This window comes from Geotrypetes seraphini, chromosome 3 (assembly GCF_902459505.1).
Source record: "Geotrypetes seraphini chromosome 3, aGeoSer1.1, whole genome shotgun sequence".
NCBI classification, from domain to species: Eukaryota; Metazoa; Chordata; class Amphibia; order Gymnophiona; family Dermophiidae; genus Geotrypetes; species Geotrypetes seraphini.
This window is the reverse complement of record NC_047086.1, coordinates 1,236,907-1,257,107: the sequence shown is the minus strand read 5'-3', so window position 1 is coordinate 1,257,107 and position 20,201 is coordinate 1,236,907. Positions and strand designations below refer to the sequence as shown.

Below are 20,201 nucleotides of genomic sequence, written 5' to 3'. Positions count from 1 at the left end.
ACTGGCAGAGCCTGGGTGGAGTTCACACTTATGCATGTAACTTATAGATTATATAGGTTACACAGGTATCTCCGACATTAGCTCTGTGGCTGCCATAAGTGCTTGTGCCCGACTTCTCAGTGTATTGGGCAAGTCACCTAATTTCCCATTGCCCCAGATCTATTAGATAGAGTGTGATCCCACCAGGACAGATAGGGAAAATGCTTCATTACCTGAATAAAGTTTTGGAAACCATTCTGAGCTCCCTTGGGGGAAAAAAGCGCTGACATATTTGCATTGTTAAATACCTGAAAAATTCTGGTCAATCCAAAGTCTGCCACTTTGTAAACATTATGTTCACCCACGAGAACATTTCTGGCAGCCAGATCCCGATGGACATAGTTTTGTGATTCCAAATACGCCATTCCTGCAGCGACTTGAGCGGCCATGTCCACCTGCTGCTGCACCTTGATAGCTGTCCCTCCATCGTCTGTAAAATGAAGAAGACAAATGCTACAATAGAGGTGGGCATTTGTGTGCAATGATACGGGAAATGTGAATGACGTATCTCATGCCTTTGCCTATTGTTATCAAACAAAACCAAGCAGAAATTCATGTTGATAATAGTGTGCATTCTCGAGAGACAGCGTGGTCTTTGCAAGAAGGGCATTTGCCAACCACTGCAGATGCCATCTTTGCACATAATCCAAACTCAGAAACATGGCCAAAGAAAAGAAAGAAAGAGTCCAGGAAACACACATAGAAAATTGTCTTGTTGCCAACCCCTACTTAAAAGTCGAGTTATTCACCCTGAGATGTGAAGAAATAAAAACAGCTGCTGAATGAAGAAGAAAGAGAAGTGGTGACGGTTTCATAGCATGGTGGAGATCTCTTCCTCCCCCCCAACCAAAATCAAATAGGATGCAAATTACATACCAGTATTCTCAATTTTCAGCCTGCAGAAGTCAGATATCTTAAAGACTGAATCTGGCCTGGATATTCAATGACAGCAAAATTGAATATTTGGGAATAATCTGAACAATGGTGTTGAATATTATCTGGGTTTCTGGAAGCCACTGGAGATTTCCCACATACTGGTGTGACAGGGTGGAATACCTGTCACTGGCCAGCGGAGGGAGCCTGAGCAGTGGAGCTCATTGAGCCTGAGAGGAAAGCTGATTTGCATAACAGCTGCAAATGCTGCTGGGAGCTGTCCACTTACTCTGAGTGGATTGTGGTGCTGAAAAGAACAGCTCCCAGCACATAGAGCTCAGAAAGCAAGGAAACTCCATTGGGAGATGCTTTTGAGTATGGAAGTTGTGTGTTTTGCTATGTTAATGATTTGTGAAATAGCAGCTATCTTTCCTTAGCAGTAATTTGTATGTAGAAAGCAATACAAGAACTTCAATACCCAGAAAACCAAAAAATGGTTCATTGTGGTTTGCAATAAGATCAACTAAATAAAATTCTGGGCACATGTAAGACAATGTTAGTACAAAGTTAAACATCAAATTAACTTAAATCATTTAAGCAGATATGTATTTAACTGCTTGCTATAGCTTCAATAATTGGGGATTGATCTGAAGATTACAGGTAAAGTATTCCAGGTCTTTGCTGCTTGATAGGAGAGTAGGTACTGTTTGTAATATTAGGTGTTATTGATGTCTTTCATAATATGTTAGCAATGGAAGAGTAGAATCCAGTACTTCCTTTCCTGACCATTGGACCATTGAAGATTTTCCTTGTAGTCTCCACTCATATAGCCCTAGTTCTCATTGGCAGACAGTATAAGCTTTGTTCTAACTCTTTAGTAGATCAGGTGAGGGGGAGAGCAGTCAGGTAGTCTCATCCTTCTCCTCTGAAAACATTTCTGTGGCAGCAGATCATACGATATTCCAAACTCGAATAATCTACTCATATGATCTACTATATCTACTATATATATGATCTACTATATATATATATATATATACACACACTGGACTACTGCAATATCGTTTATATGGGTATACCCCCCCAAAAAAACAGTGAGGAAACTAAGAATTGTTCAGAGCACAGCGGTCCACTTAATATTTGGATTGAAAAAAAGCGACCATGTTAGCCCCTACTATAGACTGCTGCACTGGTTGCCAATGGAGGCACAAATAATATTCAAGTTCTCTTGCATATGTTTCAAGCTGGTTTGGGGACTAGCTCCTACCTACCTGCTACCTTACTTGGTACTATACAGCCCTATAAGACCAACCAGAAACTGCAATCTATTTGCATACCCAAGAATTACCGGCTGTAAATACAAATCCTTTCTGGATAGGACTTTTATGCACCAAGCAAACAAACAGCAAACTTGGCTAGACAACTAATAATAATAATAATAATTTATTTCTTATATACCGCCAAAGCCGTAGTAGTTCAAGGTGGTTTACAATAAAGAAGGGCTGGACAAACAGTGGAAATTGGTACAATCAGCGAAAGAAGATACAATTAAGAGGGCTGGACAATCAGCGCATATTGGAACAGGATACAGGTACAGTATAATATAAGAAGGACTGGACAATCAGCGAATATTGGTACAATCAGCGAATGAAGATACAATTGAAGGGAAGCAGTTTTAGGTTATAAATCGGTTAAATAGGTTAGTTTTTAATAGTTTCCTGAAGTTTAGGTAGGATAAGGAGTGCAAGATAATATTGCCCAGCCAATCATTTAGTTGCATGGGCTGCATACGAATCATGGGCTGCATACAAAGGGGTTTCGTCAATCGTAAGGCGGAAGTCATTATGCCATTGTATAGATCCATGGTGAGGCCCCACCTGGAATACTGTGTGCAATTCTGGAGGCCGCATTATCGCAAGGATGTGCTGAGACTGGAGTCGGTGCAAAGAATGGCCACCCGGATGGTCTCGGGACTCAAGGATCTACCATACGAAAAACGGCTTGACAAATTACAGCTATACTCGCTCGAGGAGCGCAGAGAGAGGGGGGACATGATCGAGACGTTCAAGTATCTTACGGGCCGCATCGAGGCGGAGGAAGATATCTTCTTTTTCAAGGGTCCAACGACAACAAGAGGGCATCCGTTGAAAATCAGGGGCGGGAAACTACGAGGTGACACCAGGAAATTCTTTTTCACTGAAAGAGTGGTTGATCGCTGGAATAGTCTTCCACTACAGGTGATTGAGGCCAGCAGCGTGCCTGATTTTAAGGCCAAATGGGATCGGCACATGGGATCTCTTCACAGGGCAAAGGTAGGGGAGGGACATTAAGGTGGGCAGACTAGATGGGCCGTGGGCCCTTATCTGCCGTCTATTTCTATGTTTCTATGTTTCTATGTTTCTATGTATGTTTCTATGTTTCTATATGTTTCTATGTTTCTATGACCTGCTTGGAAGGCAAGTGTTCTATTCAGGAATCTTTTGTAACGGCAGCCCTTTAGAGTTGGGTGGTTGAACAGATGGGTTTTGCGTGTGGGTCTGGAAGGGCAGTCTAGGATAAAATGGGGAACCAAGTATAAGGGGGCCGAACCAAGGATGGATTTGAAACAGAAACAGGCAAACTTGAACTGTACTCTTGCTTCCAAGGGTAGCCAGTGGAGCTTTTGGTAGTAGGGGGTTATGTGTTCCCATTTTTTTAGCCCATATATCAGACGTATTGCCGAATTTTGGATGATTCTGAGTCTTTGAATGTTTTTTTTGAAAGACCCCCCAGATAGATGATATTACAGTAGTCGAGTAAGCTTAGAATGGAGGATTGCACCAGTAAGCAGAATGAGGTGGCATTGAAGTATTTTCGGATGGTTCTTAATTTCCATAAGGCGGAGAAGCCTTTCCTGACCAGTAGGTCCATGTGTGTTTCAAGGGTAAGGTTGCGGTCTAGGGTCACTCCCAGAATTTTTATGGAATCTGTGACAGGGAAGACTTGACCATTCAAGGAGATTGATGAATCTTTGATTTTGTCGTTTGGACTCGCCATTAATGGAGCTAGACTGACCTACGACGCTTTTAGAAAAGACATAAAACTGCCTTATTTGACAGATTTATCACCTAAACAGTAACTACACCAAAAACTAAATCCAATTCTATTACTTCTAATATGTCCACTCATGCGTATAAGTCTGTAATTTTTAATAAACTGTATATTGTAACTCACTGATTGTCCAGTTTTCTTCAATGTGAACCGCCTAGAAGTCATATGATTATGGCGGTATAGAAGAATAAAGTTGTTATTATTATTATTATAGTCAACCTCTTGTATTTTCCCTTAAATGCTTCCCACTTACTTTGTTGTAGAGGACAAATACAATCTGTGATGAGACCTTACCCAGACCACAGCTTGCTCCTAAAATAAACTCAGGCCTGGTCTTAGTGCTGCCTCCTGTCATTAATTTCTTTCCCTGAGCCTTCAACTTACTCTGGAGGTACTGCTGGAGACTGCCATGGCGCATCAGCTCAGTGATAATATAAATAGGATCCTCCAAGCTGCAGACAGCGTACAGCTGGATAAGTTTTGGATGTCTCAGTTTCTTCATGGTCTGGGCCTCTCTCAGGAAGTCTCTGCGTTCCATGGACCCTATAAGGAGGACAGAATATTACAAATCAGACAATTAGGGTCAGATTCTATAAATGGCAACATAATTGAGGTTGCCTAGCGATGTCTAACTTAAATTAAATCAATGGCATGGTAATTAATCTTTTGGCGCACATACGTTTGGCTATGCAGCGTCCATTGTTGTTTTTATCCGCAATCCAGTACCTGTTTACTTGTTTAGTCTCCTGAAGAAGATATTCCAGATAGCCGAAACTGGGATCCTGGTTAGGACTCTAACTTTATGGTTTCACCAAGTAAAAGTACTATTTATTTATTTAAAATTATTTATAACCTGCCTATCCACAAATCTAAATGGACTTTATCTATATATATAAAATCGGAGGTATGTATGTGTGTATGTGCCGCGATCACGCAAAAACGGCTTGACCGATTTGAACAAAACTTGGTATGCAGATCCCTCACTACCTGGGGTGATATGTTCTGGGGGTCTCGCGGCCCACCTGCACACGTGGGCGGAGCTACAAACAGAAAATCTGATTTCACCCATTCAAGTCAATGGAAAAAATGTAAAAAGCTGTGGGATCTCCAGTTATTTTACTTAGCAACCTTGACCCACCAAAACTTTGCAATGGCACAAGGCTTTGTGTAAAGAGGTTACTGGCCAATGTAATTGAAGCAACTATCTTAACCAGAAAGGGACAAGGTGAAACCGTATTTATCCCGCGGATACCACTTATTCCAACAGATCTTCCTTTTCAGTTTAAGAGATTGCAAATTCCAGTGAGACTTGCATTCTCTATCACAATCAACAAATCACAAGGACAGACTATTACATACTGTGGAATGGATTTAAGATCCCCCTGTTTTTACCATGGACAACTCTATGTTGCTTGCTCAAGGGTGGGTTCACCCAAGAATGTATATGTTCTTGCTCCTGGAGGTGAAACTAAAAATGTTGTTTATAATCAAGTTTTGTGTTAGTTGTATTGTATTCATTTTGTCAAATATTTCACTTTATAATTTGAATATTGTACTTTTTATAAAGCTGTAACAAAATAATTTCATTCACCACTATAAAGTATCTTTATTTGAATCCATTTACAGTGTTATTGCTAGAATTAAATACCCATGCAACGCCGGGGCATCAGCTAGTCTATATATATATAAAATCGGAGGTATGTATGTGTGTATGTATGTGTGTGTGTATGTGCCGCGATCACGCAAAAATGGCTTGACCGATTTGAACGAAACTTGGTATGCAGATCCCTCACTACCTGGGGTGATATGTTCTAGGGGTCTCGCGGCCCACCTGCACACGTGGGCAGAGCTACAAACAGATAATCAGATTTCACCCATTCATGTCAATGGAAAAAATGTTAAAAGCTGCCATTCTCACAGTAATTCAAAAACGGCTTGACTGATTTGAATGAAACTTGGTATGCAGATCCTTCACTACCTGGGGTGATATGTTCTGGGGGTCTCGCGGCCCACAACTCTGTGTTGCTTGCTCAAGGGTGGGTTCACCCAAGAATTTATATGTTCTTGCTCCAGGAGGTGAAACTAAAATTGTTGTTTATAATCACGTTTTGCGTTAGTTGTATTGTATTCATTTTGTCAAATATTTCACATTATAATTTGAATATTGTACTTTTTATTAAGCTGTAAAAAAAATAATTTCATTCACCACTATAAAGTATCTTTATTTGAATCCATTTACAGTGTTATTGCTATAATTAAATACCCGTGCAACGCCGGGGCATCAGCTAGTATGCTAATAAATGTACCCTTTGGTTGTTTTAAGACATCTTGCATGCCTTTTTTTGTTTGACATATATTGAGGCAAGTCTTCTTCCCTTCTCTTGTTCGTATAGTAATTAATCGAGTCATTGAAGTTAACTGAATAATTACTACATATTAAAATTAAAAGTTAGGCAAGGAATTTTGCATGGCATGTAGCAATGTCTAAGTGGAGGTGCCTTCTGATACCTAATGACGTCTACCTGAAAAGTAGGCCTAGTTGAGTTAGGCATTGCTGGCTCTCTGAGATAGGTGCTTGTACATTAGACCAGTGAAGACCTGGCCTAATATACCAGTGCCTACCTTTTGAATGCCTCTGATGCTTAAGTCCACTAGGTGTGATTCTATAAATAGCACTTTGCGATTAATTGACAGCTGCGCCGTTTGTAGAATCCAGTCCGTAATATTTGATTTCTTGTTGGTGGAGTAAAAGCTCAAACTGTGTAAATAGGATGCAAAGGAGTGTTTGTAACTTCCTTAATGGCTGTTGGTGGAGAAGCAGGATTGCCAAAAGAAGACAGTGTCATGAAGAGAAAGGACTGTGGCATAAAATTACAAGTATTTCAAACTTCTGAACTAGTGAATCTGCTGAAAGCACCTTTATATATATGTTCTTCTTGAATGAAAAGGCAATTCTTACTTCATCCCCTCCTCCTTCCAATGGAGTTCACTTTATGAGAACTTTTAACATAATTCACTTTCATTGTGATCTCCTTTTGGAACTCATTTCTTTCAACTATTAGATTAAAATCAAACTATGAGGGGCATTTTCAAAAGATATGTCTAAGGTCAATGAGCACTGGGGGAAGTGTGGGTGCCTTCCCTTGATGCATGCAGTGATCATCTGGTCAATTTGGGTACATGGCACATAGATGCTTCTACAACAGGTCTAGTTCCAAATGCAAAAAAGTTTGACCATGTCACCCCCTCTTGTATAAAGCACACTGGCTACCCGTTCTTCACCGTATCACCTACAAAACACTTCTACTAACATTCAAAACCAAACAGTCCAATTCACCAGCTTTCATTGATAAACTTCTAATTCCTTATGCTCCTACCCGGACTCTCCAATCCAACACTCAAAATCTGATTTCAGTCCTGTCTATGTGTGAATTATTTCTCCACACAACCCGTAAAACTATCTTTTCTGTCACTTCCCCTACACTATGGAACAGCCTTCCATCGGACCTCCGACTAGAAACATCTCTTGAAAAGTTCAAGTCTAAACTAAACACATTCCTTTTCGAAGATGCCTACACCTTCTGACTTTTTCCTTTTCAATAAGAGTCCAAACAGTTTCCATGCAGTCAGTAATACTAAATTAAAAGGCTTCTTTTGAAGCAAACCCTACCCTACCCTACCCTCTTGTTCAATCCCCTTCCCTCACATCCCTCCCTCTTATGATTTTTTTTTCTCTCGATGTATTTAATCTCTTACCATTTCCCGCCTCTTTTTTTTGGTTCCAGTGAGTCAGCTTGTATTGTCCCCCCTCCTTTTAATTTTCTTTCTATTCTTTTTTAATAACATTGAAGAAATGTAAACTGTTTAGGTATATATTTGATAAATGGTATATCAAAGATTAAATAAACTTGGAAACTCACTTGTCTAAGTCTTGTTTAATATTTCATTACTAGCTGATACCCCAGCGTTGCACGGGTATTTAATTATAGCAATAACACTGTAAATGGATTCAAATAAAGATACTTTATAGTGGTGAATGAAATTATTTATTTACAGCTTAATAAAAAGTACAATATTCAAATTATAATGTGAAATATTTGACAAAATGAATACAATACAACTAACGCAAAACGTGATTATAAACAACAATTTTAGTTTCACCTCCTGGAGCAAGAACAAATAAATTCTTGGGTGAACCCACCCTTGAGCAAGCAACATAGAGTTGTGGGACGCGAGACCCCCAGAACATATCACCCCAGGTAGTGAGGGATCTGCATACCAAGTTTCGTTCAAATCGGTCAAGCCGTTTTTGCGTGATTGTGGCACATACACACACACATACATACACACATACATACCTCCGATTTTATATATATAGATTGCTGTAAGGTGTCTACATCTAACCTGCTCTTATGCATACCCAAAGCCCGTCCATCAGGCCCATCTCAAACTCTGGACGCTAGATGTCCAGAAAGGTGGTTTCGATTATCAGCACTTGGATGTTCTGGCAATTAGGCTGTCTAAGTGCTGATTTAGGATGCTTTTTGGAAATGTATGTTTTTTGATTATGGGCCCCTATATCTCTTTCTAAAAGAAATAGAAGAACTTTTGTATTTGCTAAATACATGTAACAATTAGGTTACGGTAACTGTTGTTATACTGTAATTCTACCAGTAGTGCTTGTAGAATGTGGATATGATTTCTATCTCAGTCTTGTGCACCGCATTGGACCATGAAATGGGATATAGTGGTCAATAACTGCTATGTTAGTACTGATGTGTAGGTCATTAATTTCCAGAAAAAACCCCAGTGGGTGGCCTCTTTCTCTCCTATTTCTCAGTTCCAGAGGAATTGTTCTCTTGGATTACCAATGTATCTGCTGTAAGTGTGCTGAATCGGAAGAGGAAGAGGGAGTCCCCTTCCTCGCTTTACCAAGGTCTCCACAGAGCCCAGTTACCCTCTCCTCCCCCCCTCTCCACACTTGGTCTCACTCTCGTTATCGCTCTCCAACCCTACCTTGGCTCAATCTCAGTTATAGAGTTCCCCACGACCCCTCTTCATTGCCTGTAATTTTGTTAAAATTTTGTAAATCCGTGTGTCACCGCGGACCTTAATTAATTGAATGTGAACCGCCTAGAACTTTTTGGGTATGGCGGTATACAAGAATAAAATTATTATTATTATTATGAATACTGCTAAATAAAGTGATGTTGCTTGTGTTAGGAGACCAGATTACAGAAGTCTAAACAGAGGGAACTACTATGATTTGATCTGATTTTAATACTTAATATACCGCTAAAAACCAAAGTGCTGTGGTGGTTTACAATTCTAAAATCAGCTTATTATAACAAGTTACAAACTTAATCAATTATTATACTAATTATACCATTACATCCCAATATAATAATCATCTAATTGCAACCCTCATTATCCAATCCACTCGTTAGCGGTTAGCCCCAGCATTCTCACTCTCCTTACTATCCATGTTATGTTATTCATTCCACAATACAAAAGTTTTCAATCAAAAGCCACCTTTTCAATAGCTCATGAAAACCCAGGTAACTTTCCATCGATTGCAATTCAATTGGCAGCTTATTCCACAAGTGTTCCAGTCAATCTTACTTTATCCAATGAGGGTAATTGAAGCAATTTCTTCTATGATGAACACAGAACACGTGTTTATCTGACAAATACTCTGGGACATTCCACTTCAAAGCTTTAAACACCAAACATAAAATTTTAAAAAGTACTTTGTCCTGTAATAGGCAACCAATGATCTGATTTATTTTTTCCAGTTATCAATTTAGCAGCAGTATTTTGCCCTAGTTACAATCTTGCTAAACAATTCTTACTTAATCCATTGTACTAGGAATTGCAATAATCTAATTCAGGTATCTCAAAGTCCCTCCTTGAGGACAGCAATCCAGTCGGGTTTTTAGGATTTCCCCACTGAATATGCATTGAAAGCAGTGCATGCACATAGATCTCATGAAATCCTGAAAATCCGACTGGATTGCGGCCCTCAAGGAGGGACTTTGAGACCCCTGATCTAATTAGTACCAATGAGTATCTACTCTAGCCCTGGCACGATCTGGACAGTGTCAGGGTGATCCATGGTTAGAGCTGGATCCGGTTTGTGGCCATTTTGAGACTTTGAAAGGTGTCCTAGCTACGTAGATACGGTTTGCTGTCCAATTAGCAGTCTGACTGCTTCTGGCTGGGCTGGTATCCAGACGGTGTTTTTCTTAACCACTGGGCAACATGTTTAAATACTGTGTCTGCTGTTCTTAGAATAATTTCATTGTGCAGTTTTTTAAAGAATGTGCTGAGAGAACAAACATTTTTTGTTCTTTTTTTTTCTCTTTTTCAAACTTATTTCAGTTCATTTCATATATTTAGTTTTAATGTAAAAACTTTTAGTACACACAGCATTTTAATATGTGTTGATCGACTGAATACACATTAATTCATGGATTCAAACAGATTCAAGCAATCTATGGGTCCGTTTACTAAGCTGCAGTGGAACCTGGCCTTAGCGGAAAAGAAGCCTAATGGTTAATGCAGTGGCTTCAGAACCAAGGGAACTGGCTTCGATTTCCACTGCGGCTCCTTCTGACTCTGGGCAACGTCACTTAACCCTCTGTGTATAATGTGTAAACCGCTTTGATTGTAACCATAGAAAGGGAGGAGAGTGTCACCTAGTGGTTGGAGCTATAGCCTCAGCATTCTGAGGTTGAGGGTTCAAACCCTGTGCTGCTTCTTGTGACCCTGGGAAAGTCACTTAGGCCCAGATTCACTAAAGTTAGGGAGTCAATCACTGTTGGCCGATTCCTGGCTGATTTTAAAACAGCGATTGATTCACTATCTTTTTTGCTAGCAAATGATTTGCATGGAGGTGCAAATTATTTGCATGCAAACTCCCGACTCAAAACGATTGAGTCAGGGCAGAGCCCTGACAGTAGTGACAGACGTAGCCTCCTGTCACTATTGTCAGGGCTTCTGCCAGGTTTTTTCCTTTTTAAAAAATGGCACCAATATATTGCGTGTATTACACACGCAAAATATCAGCCCGATTTAAAAAAAAAATCCCCCCTCCTCTCAACAAAAGTGCCCCCCTCCCCAAACAAAACAAAAAAATGCCCTCCCCCCCATGCCGATGCCTGCCGCCATCTGAAAACTTGGCTATTCTCAAAAATGTAATACTTCCTCCCTCTATGGTATACTAAGTCCCTCTAAACCTTCTTTATATTAAGTTCCTGTAACCCTTACTTTGGAGTTCCTTCTTTATACCAGTTCCTGTAAACCGTGCCGAGCTCTACGATTGTGGAGATGATGTGGTATACAAACTTAAGGTTTAGTTTAGTTTAGTTTAGATTATGGCAGGAGGGATTCTCACTCCCTCCTGCCATCGGGCAAGCTCTCCCCGCAAAAAAAAAACCCCAAACAACAGGAGGGATGCAGACTCCCTCCTGCTACCATATGCCCCTCCCCATTCCCGTTCCTGTTACTCCCTCCTGCTCCTAAGACTCCACCGATGCGTCTGGGCCTTAGGCCCCGCCCCAGTGCATCATGTTATTCACGGAGAGGGGCCTAAGACCCTGATTGGCTGAGGCACCTCGGGCTCCTCCCTTGGGACTTCCTTAGTGAGTAGCCTAAGGAAGTCCCCGATTGGCCAGGTCTGCAGCAGTTGGGTTTGACAATAGTAAAACCCGATGTAAAATAGCCAAACAATTGTTAGTGAATCAATCGCTTGGCTATTTGCATGGGGTTTTACTAATTTACATGGGTTGGATCGGATCAGGTAGGAGATTGATTGGGCAGCAGTTTAGTGAATTGAGTCGGGGTTGGGAAACGATTGCAAAACCAGTAAAACTGGTTTTGCAATCATTGGGACAGGATGAGAAGGTTTAGTAAATCTAGCCCTTAATCCTCCACTGTGAGCCCACCAAGACAGATAAGGAAAATGCTTGAGCATCTGATTCGTAACCCTTCTGAGCTCCTTTGGGAATTGAATAAATAAATAAATCTCACCCCCTACCCTTATATGGGTCATTCCTGTGCACTGAGGCCACTTTTTACCTCAGCTGGAAAAAAGGCTGATTTCACATTTTCCCAATTCATGGCTATTTACAAAAGTTAGCGTTTGACCCCTTATCATCACCTATTTCTAGGCGGTGAGAGTTCATGCACTAACCAGTGCTAATCAGGTAGCCTGTGGTAATATGCGGTGAGATATCCCCTCTCCACTCCTAGATAAATCAGGGATTTTATTTTTGCACGTGGTTTGCGCATGGCAAGCCCTTTTAAGGTGCTCTAGCACACACTCACAGCAGCTTAGCAAACGGACACAAATAAATTTCTCCTTCTTTGGAAATCTGCAATATTTGTATCTTGTTCTTTCTTTAAAGGGTATCTCAAGCTGTAAATCTGCTGTTCTTATGATAAATGATTGCCCAGCATTCTGCTGAGGGTAAACCAACCTGGCTTCAACGTCTTGATAGCAACTGGTGTGGTGTTATTCCACATTCCTTCCCACACATCGCCAAACTGGCCTGATCCCAGTTTCTTAAGCAATTTCAGAGAATTGCGATCAATTTCCCATTCATCTTGTGTTTTATAGGATAAGTCAAAAGGCGCTGGGACTTCCTTCTGTATTAATGAAAAACAATCAATAAAAAATATTCTTACTGCAACCTTCTCCTTGTTAATAAGGGTCACAGCACTAGGGTTACCATATTTGCAGAAATTAAACAAAAAGAGCACAAAAACCCAAAATGGTTGCTGCTTTTGCTGAAGAAGTATTAAATCATACCAAAAGTGTATGTGGCTTTTAGTTAATGAACACACATCAAACAGTGACTTACCAAAAAAGGAATGGAAAACAAAGATGAAAATAATGCCCTTGCGTCACTCTATGATAGGGCCACACCTAAAACACTGTGGGCAGTTCTGGTCACCGTATCTCAAAAAAGATATAGCGGAATTAGAAAAGGTACAGAGAAGGGCGATGAGAATGATAAAAGGGATGGGATGACTTCCCTATGCGGAAAGGCTATAGCAGCTGGAGAAGGGATGGCTCAGGAGAAGAATGAAAGCATTCCTAAAGAAAGAACTTGTGGGATGGGAGAATATAAGGGAAGAGGAAACATGTGATCCAAGCTGAAAGGAGCTATAAAAATGGCAACTGAACTCTATGTAAAGAAAGATAATAAAAACAAGAGGAAAAGGAAACCGTTGATAAAATAAAGGCAAAAGAGGTGCATTCAAGGAATACAAAAGAACACAAGAAGAGAAACACAGAGAAGAATACCAAAGAAACCTCAAAGAAGTGAAGAAAGAAATACGATTGTCGAAGCACAGATGAAAGAAAAAAATGACTAGAGAGGTCTAAAGAGGAGATATTAGAAAGAAGACTAGAAATGGAATTGTGAGACTAAAAGATGCTGAGAGCAATGTGAAAAGTGATGAGGAAAAAGCAAATGTGCTAAACTGATACTTCTGTATTCATGGAAGAAAAGTCTGGAGAAGGACCTCGGTTGGCTGACCAAGTAGATATCACTCCATTCATGGAAGAAAGTGTTTATGAACAACTGGGAAAACTCAACGTGAACAAAGCCATGGGACCTGAAGAGATCCATCTTAGGGTATTGAGGGAACTTGGAGAAGTTCTTACGGATTTATTTAATAAATACTTGGAGACAGGAGAGGTTCCTTGGGATTGGAGAAGAGCGAATGTGGCTCTTCTTCACAAAAGTGGTAACTGAGAAGACGCTGGAAACTAAGTCAGAAGCTACAGGCCAGTAAACCTCATTTCAGTGCTCTGCTGAAAGAAAGTATAGTGAACTACCTGGAATCTAACGCGTCGAAGGCGAGCATTAAAGGCGCTCACCTTAGCGAGAGCGCTTTCGCAAAGGGCCTTAAGATGCTGCGAGTCACTGCACAAACAGCAGAAGGACAACCACAGCAGACACTGAAAACAACTGCAGCAGACGCAGAGGACACAGCAGAGTACACAGAGGACAACAGACACAGAGGAGAGCCACAGCAAACGCAGAGGACAGCCACAGCAGATGCAGAGGACAACAGACACAGAGTACAGCCAGAGCAGACGCAGAGGACAGCCACAGCAGATGTAGAGGACAGGAGAAGCAAAGGACGCAAAGGACAACAGACACAGAGTACAGCCACAGCAGATGCAGAGGACAGCCACAGCAGACGCAGAGGACAGCCACAGCAGATGCAGAGGACGCAAAGGACAGGAGATGCAGAGGACGCAAAGGACAACAGACACAGAGTACAGCCACAGCAGACGCAGAGGACAGCCACAGCAGATGCAGAGGACAGGAGATGCAGAGGACGCAAAGGACAACAGACACAGAGTACAGCCACAGCAGACGCAGAGGACAGCCACAGTAGACCGGCAAGCAGGCAGCAATGGAAGGAGCAGACAGAAGCAGGAAGTTGAGCTACCCAGTTTTCTGCACTGTCTGCCATATGTATGACTACCTCCCCTCTGGGAGGCGGTCTTATGTATGCACTCGATGCAGGGAACTGGATAGCCTGAAGAAGCAAGTCAGATTACTGGAGGGCAGAATACTGGAACTGGAAGCACTTCAAGCAGTGGAGGAGGAGGACTTAGATGCAGAGAACGTCAAGACAGAGGAAACCATTGAGGAAGAAGTCCGGGAGTTGGAGAAGTTCATCGAGGTGGCATATAGGGAGGATGTGGAAAATCACTAGCAACAATGGATACACCTACAGAGAGTGATACACCTACAGAGAGTGAGGATCATCTGGAGGACAACCACAAGGAAGAAATGGGTGACACAGCAGCTAGATCTGGAAACATCGGAGGGAACCCACAAGAAAACGAGTCCGGTGCAAGCCAATGCCAGGATGAGGGAAGATGGAAGTGCGCAGAGGACACGGACCTACGGCTGGAGAGATGGTCATACACCAGGGACATGGACCTGTGGCTAGAGAGGCAAGAGAAGATAGAGAGGACAGCAATCATCTTGGGGGACTCCATCATCAGACAAGTCAATAGCCACATAACGGAAGGAAGACAGGATCAGCTGCCTACCAGGAGCCAAGGTAGAAAACATAGTGAGCCGCATTGACAGGATCATCGACAGTGTGGAAGAGGAAGATACGGTGATGGTGATCCATGTTGAGACAAACAACGTGAGCAACAGGAACTACAACAGGGAAGAACTGAAGGACCAGTTCTGGATGCTAGGAAGGAAGCTGAAGATCAGAACGCAGAGAGAAGCGTTCTCGGAGATCCTGCTGGTACCCAGGGCCAACGAGAAGAGGCAGACAGAGCTGCAAGCAGTCAACGCGTGAATGCGGCGCTGGTGTGAGGAAGAAGGATTCCACTTCATGTGCAACTGGACGACGTTCTGGAGAAAAAGCAAGCTATTCAGGAAGGATGGACTCCACCTCAGTGGAGATGGAACGAGGCTGCTTGCAGGCAACATCAAGAGAGAAATTGAGAAGTTTTTAAACTAGGAAGAAGAGGAAAGCCGACAGTCGACCGAGAGTCGATGGTTCAGGAACCGGTATACCTAGAGGATACCATGCAGGAAGATAGCAGGGAAGCCTCACCGGATCATGGGCAGGACAGAAATCCTGACAGATTGAAAGGGACACAGGAGTGAAGGAATAGCAAGTAAATAACAGGCCGCAAACTCAAGTGTATGTACACAAATGCATGGAGCCTAAAGAATAAGATGGGTGAATTAGAAGCTATGACACAAAAAGATAACCTTGACATCACCAGTATCACGGAAACATGGTGGAACGAGGAAAACGTCTAGGACACTGCTACCGGGATACAAGCTATACCACAGAGACAGAGTGGGTCAAAAAGGTGGGGGCCTTGCCCTATACATCAAAGAGGGAATCGAGTCTACCAGAGAGAACACGAAGAATAAGTTAGAGTCTCTATGGGTTAAAATTCAGGGAACAAATGGCATCTACTACCGACCCCCAGGGCAGTCCGAAGAAATTGATGGAGAAATGATGGACGAGATTAAATGCAACTGCAAGGGAGGCAACGCACTTATCATGGGTGACTTCAATTATCCAGGGATAGACTGGAACCTAGGCACCTCCGGCTGTGGTAGGGAGACCAAGTTCCTGGATGTTGTAGACCAGGGGTAGGGAACTCCGATCTTCGAGAACCTTATTCCAGTTGGGTTTTCAGGATTTCCCCAATGAATATGCATTGAAAGCAGTGCATGCAAATAGATCTCATGCATATTCATTGGGGAAATCCTGAAAACCCGACTGGAATACGGCTCTCGAGGACCGGAGTTCCCTTCCCCTGCTGTAGACGATTGCTTCCTGTAACAACTTGTCAAGGAAAATACAAGAGCAAACGCAATTCTGGACTTAATTTTAAATGGATTACGAGGACCGGCGCATGGTGTAGAAGTAGAGGGGACGCTGGGAACCAGTAATTACAATATGATCCGCTTCGACCTGGACACAGGGGTGAAACATCGATTCAGAATGACAGCCACAGCACTGAACTTCCAAAAAGGGAATTACGAAGGGATAAGACTCATGATGGGGAAGAAGATTAAGAAGAGGATAAGCACTGTAAAGACGCTAGAGCAAGCATGGTCCCTTTGTAAGGACACAGTCACCGAGGTGCAAAATCTATATATACTGCGTATCAACAAGGGATCCAAGAGGAAAAATAACAAGGAACCGGCGTGGCTCACTGTAGCGGTGAAGAAAGCGATCAGAGACAAGAAGACTTGGTTTAAGGAATGGAAAAGGTCAAAAACAGATGAAAACTGGAAAAAGCACAAACAGCATCAAAGCAGGTGCCATAAGGCGGTAAGAGGGGCCAAAAGAGACTACGAGGAAAAAATAGCCAAGGAGGCCAAAAACTTCAAGCCGTTCCGAAAGACTGGAAGATGGGGAATGTTACGCTGATCATCAAGAAAGGGTTGAGAGGTGATCCGGGAAACTACAGGTTGGTGAGTCTGACCTCGGTACCGGGAAAGATGGTAAAGGCACTGATAAAGGACCACATCATTGAGCACCTTGATGGACATGATCTGATGAGGACCAGCCAGCATGGCTTCAGCAAAAGAAGATATTGCTTGACGAACTTGCTGCACTTTTCAAGGGAGTAAACAGGCGGATAGGCAAGGGTGACCCGGTCGACATTGTATATCTGGATTTTCAGAAGGCATTCGACAAGGTTCCACATGAACGACTACTTCGGAAAATTGCGAGCCATGGAATCGAGACTGAAATACTCACGTGGATGAAAAACTGGCTGGCGGATAGGAAACGGAGAGTGGGAGTAAATGGACAATGCTCAGACTGGAAAAGCATCACCAGTGGAGTTCCACAGGGTTCAGTGCTTGGACACGTGCTCTTCAACATATTTATAAATGGTCTGGAAATTGGTACGACGAGTGAGGTGATTAAATTTGCAGATGATACAAAGTTATTCCTGGTAGTGAAGATGCAGGAGGATTGCAAAGACCTGCAACGTGACATAAACATGCTTGAAAAATGGGCCATGACGTGGCAAATGAGGTTCAACATGGATAAGTGTAAGGTGATGCATGTCAGTAACAAAAATCTTATACACAAATACAGGATGTCTGGGGCGGTACTTGGAGAGATCCCCCAGGAAAGAGACTTGGGAGTACTGGTCGACAAATCAATGAAGCCATCCGCACAATGTTTGGCGGCGACAAAAAGGGCGAACAGAATGCTAGGAATGATTAAGAAGGGGATCATGAACAGATCGTATAAGGTTATCATTGTGCTGTACCAGACCATGGGACACCTTCACCTGGAATACTACTCGAAAGGGTCCAGAGAAGAGCGACTAAAATGGTTAAGGGGCTGGAGGAGTTGCTGTGCAGCGAAAGATTAGAGAAACTGGGCCTCTTCTCCCTTGAAAAGAGGAGACTGAGAGGGAACATGATAGAAACATTCAAGATACTGAAGGGAATAGACATAGATAAGGACAGGTTGTTCAACCTCTCCAAGGTAGGGAGAACGAGAGAGCACTCTCTAAAGTTGAAAGGGGATAGATTCCATACAAACATAAGGAAGTTCTTCTTTACCCAGAGAGTGGTAGAAAACTGGAACGCTCTTCTGGAGGCTGTTATAGGGGAAAACACCCTCCAGGTATTCAAGACAAAGTTAGACAAGTTCCTGCTGAACCGGAACGTACGCAGGTAGGGCTGGTCTCAGTTAGGGCACTGATCTTTGACTTAGGGGCCGCCATGGGAGCGGACTGCTGGGCATGATGGACCACTGGTCTGACCCAGCAGTGGCAATTCTTAAGTTCTTATGACTGAATCCTTTTCGTGTTACCTTTTCACATGGCTGCCCCAGCCTTACACAAAGTCCATCTGGGTATCTCTTGTAATATTCAACCAAAGCCGTGACATCAGGGAATGTTTTCTTTCTGGCCACAAAATAATCTCCAGTGTCCAGCTGTTTGATTCTGTAGTGCTTCACAGACATCCCATCAAACACTGAAAAACAAGAATAAGCGTGTGAATCTATTACCGTAAATGACGAGGCTTATACACTTCTCCCTCTGTATTTGCGGTTTTGAGCTTGCTGGCTCCTCCCCCAAATTACGTCAGCTTACATAGAGAAATGGCTGATTCTCAGCACTTTCTTCACCGTGTTTTGCCTCTCCTTCTGGAACAGGCCAGGTCTCCCACCATGTTATTTGTGGTTTCACCATATTCACGTTGATTTTTAATAGAAAACAGCGAACAACGTATGAAAAAGTTATTTGCAGTTTTTCTGTATTTGTGGTTCTGTTAATCCCCTATCACAGCGAATACGGAGGGAGAAGTGTAGTCAAAAATTCAGAGGCATGCTTTAGTTTGAAATAACGTGTTTTTCTTTTTTTTACCAAGCATTTACGTCTTGTACAGAAAAGAGTGATCTAGTTACATAATTCCTCAAAAGAAAAAAAATTTTTAAAGAAATATTATTAACTAATCATTCTCAAGTCCCCAAATATGGATCCAAGAGTACATTAAAGAAGAGTTTAAAGCAGGGCTGCCCAAGTCCGGTCCTCGAGATCTACTGGCAGGCCAGGTTTTCAGGATATCCATAATGAATATGCATGAGAGAGATTTGCATACCGAGAAGGTAGTGTAGGCAAATCTTTCTCCTGCATATTCATTGTGGATATCCTGAAAACCTGGCCTGCCAGTAGATCTCGAGGACCGGACTTGGGCAGCCCTGGTTTAAAGAAAGCAAAACATCTAATGCCTGTTTGAGAGATCAGCAATCTTTTGAGAGCTCAAACTTCGTGATGTCATGTTTTCTTGGGTCATTCTCAATCCAGTGTGACAAAGGAAAAAACCAAGATGTTTGGATTTCTTGTCAATGCACAACAGTGCCTGCTAGTGTTCAACACTAGTGTTCACTAATGCACGCTGTAAACTAAGATGAACCCCAGTATCTGGGGATGGTTTGGTATATAAATGTAAGGATTGGATTGGACCAGTAATTGTTCGCTAGTGATGATATCATCTCCGAACAAAAACTCTGCAAACGATGAGGGGAAGTAAAGCAAGCAATGGGCTCAATATTCAGAGAAAGATAAGCTCCAAAACTTATGCTCCTAAGTTCAGGGTCTTTGGTGCACACTTATGTGGGTCTTACCCATGCACTAAGGCCACTTTATACCACAGCTTAACAAAAGGCACCCAGTTGACAAGGCATCAAAACAGCTGTTTTCTGTGCTAAGCTTATGTAGTTGCCCAACTGGTTAGTAGACTGAAAATCTCTGTGCCAACTCCACCCAACACCACCCTCCAACTAACAACACTATCCGATTAAGGCCACTGACTGTAAGCAATTGAATCATCCAGGAGCCTCTGCTGGATATTGAGCTCTATGTGGTATGTCCCAAGAAGGTCTCTCTATTCTGAAACTGCACATCTCTTTGCTGATTTTGACAATACAGGAGGTACATCTAGAACAGGGGTGCCCAAAAGGTCGATTGCGATTGACCGGTAGATCGCGAAGGCAATGCAAGTCGATCGAGTTGCCTTCACGTTCTACTTGCTTCCCAACTCAGAAGCACTGAGCCGACCAACTTCCCCCACCCGACATCAATTCTGACGTCAGAGAGGAAGTTCCGGGCCAGCCAATCGCTGCCTGGTTGGCCCGGAACTTCCTCTCTGACT

General features: G+C 42.4%; 1 protein-coding gene across 1 annotated transcript in view; it reads right to left on the bottom strand.

Moving 5' to 3' along the window:
• The window catches only part of FRK (fyn related Src family tyrosine kinase), a 102,656-nt gene that overhangs the window by 24,039 nt on the left and 58,416 nt on the right, over positions 1 to 20,201 (bottom strand). Inside the window, exons 3-6 of the mRNA XM_033939440.1 lie at positions 18,358 to 18,521; positions 12,483 to 12,651; positions 4,387 to 4,545; positions 288 to 469 (exon numbers count right to left, since the gene is read on the bottom strand). Of these exons, the coding sequence (XP_033795331.1) occupies positions 288 to 469; positions 4,387 to 4,545; positions 12,483 to 12,651; positions 18,358 to 18,521 (674 nt within the window). The remainder of the gene's footprint in view (positions 1 to 287; positions 470 to 4,386; positions 4,546 to 12,482; positions 12,652 to 18,357; positions 18,522 to 20,201) is intronic.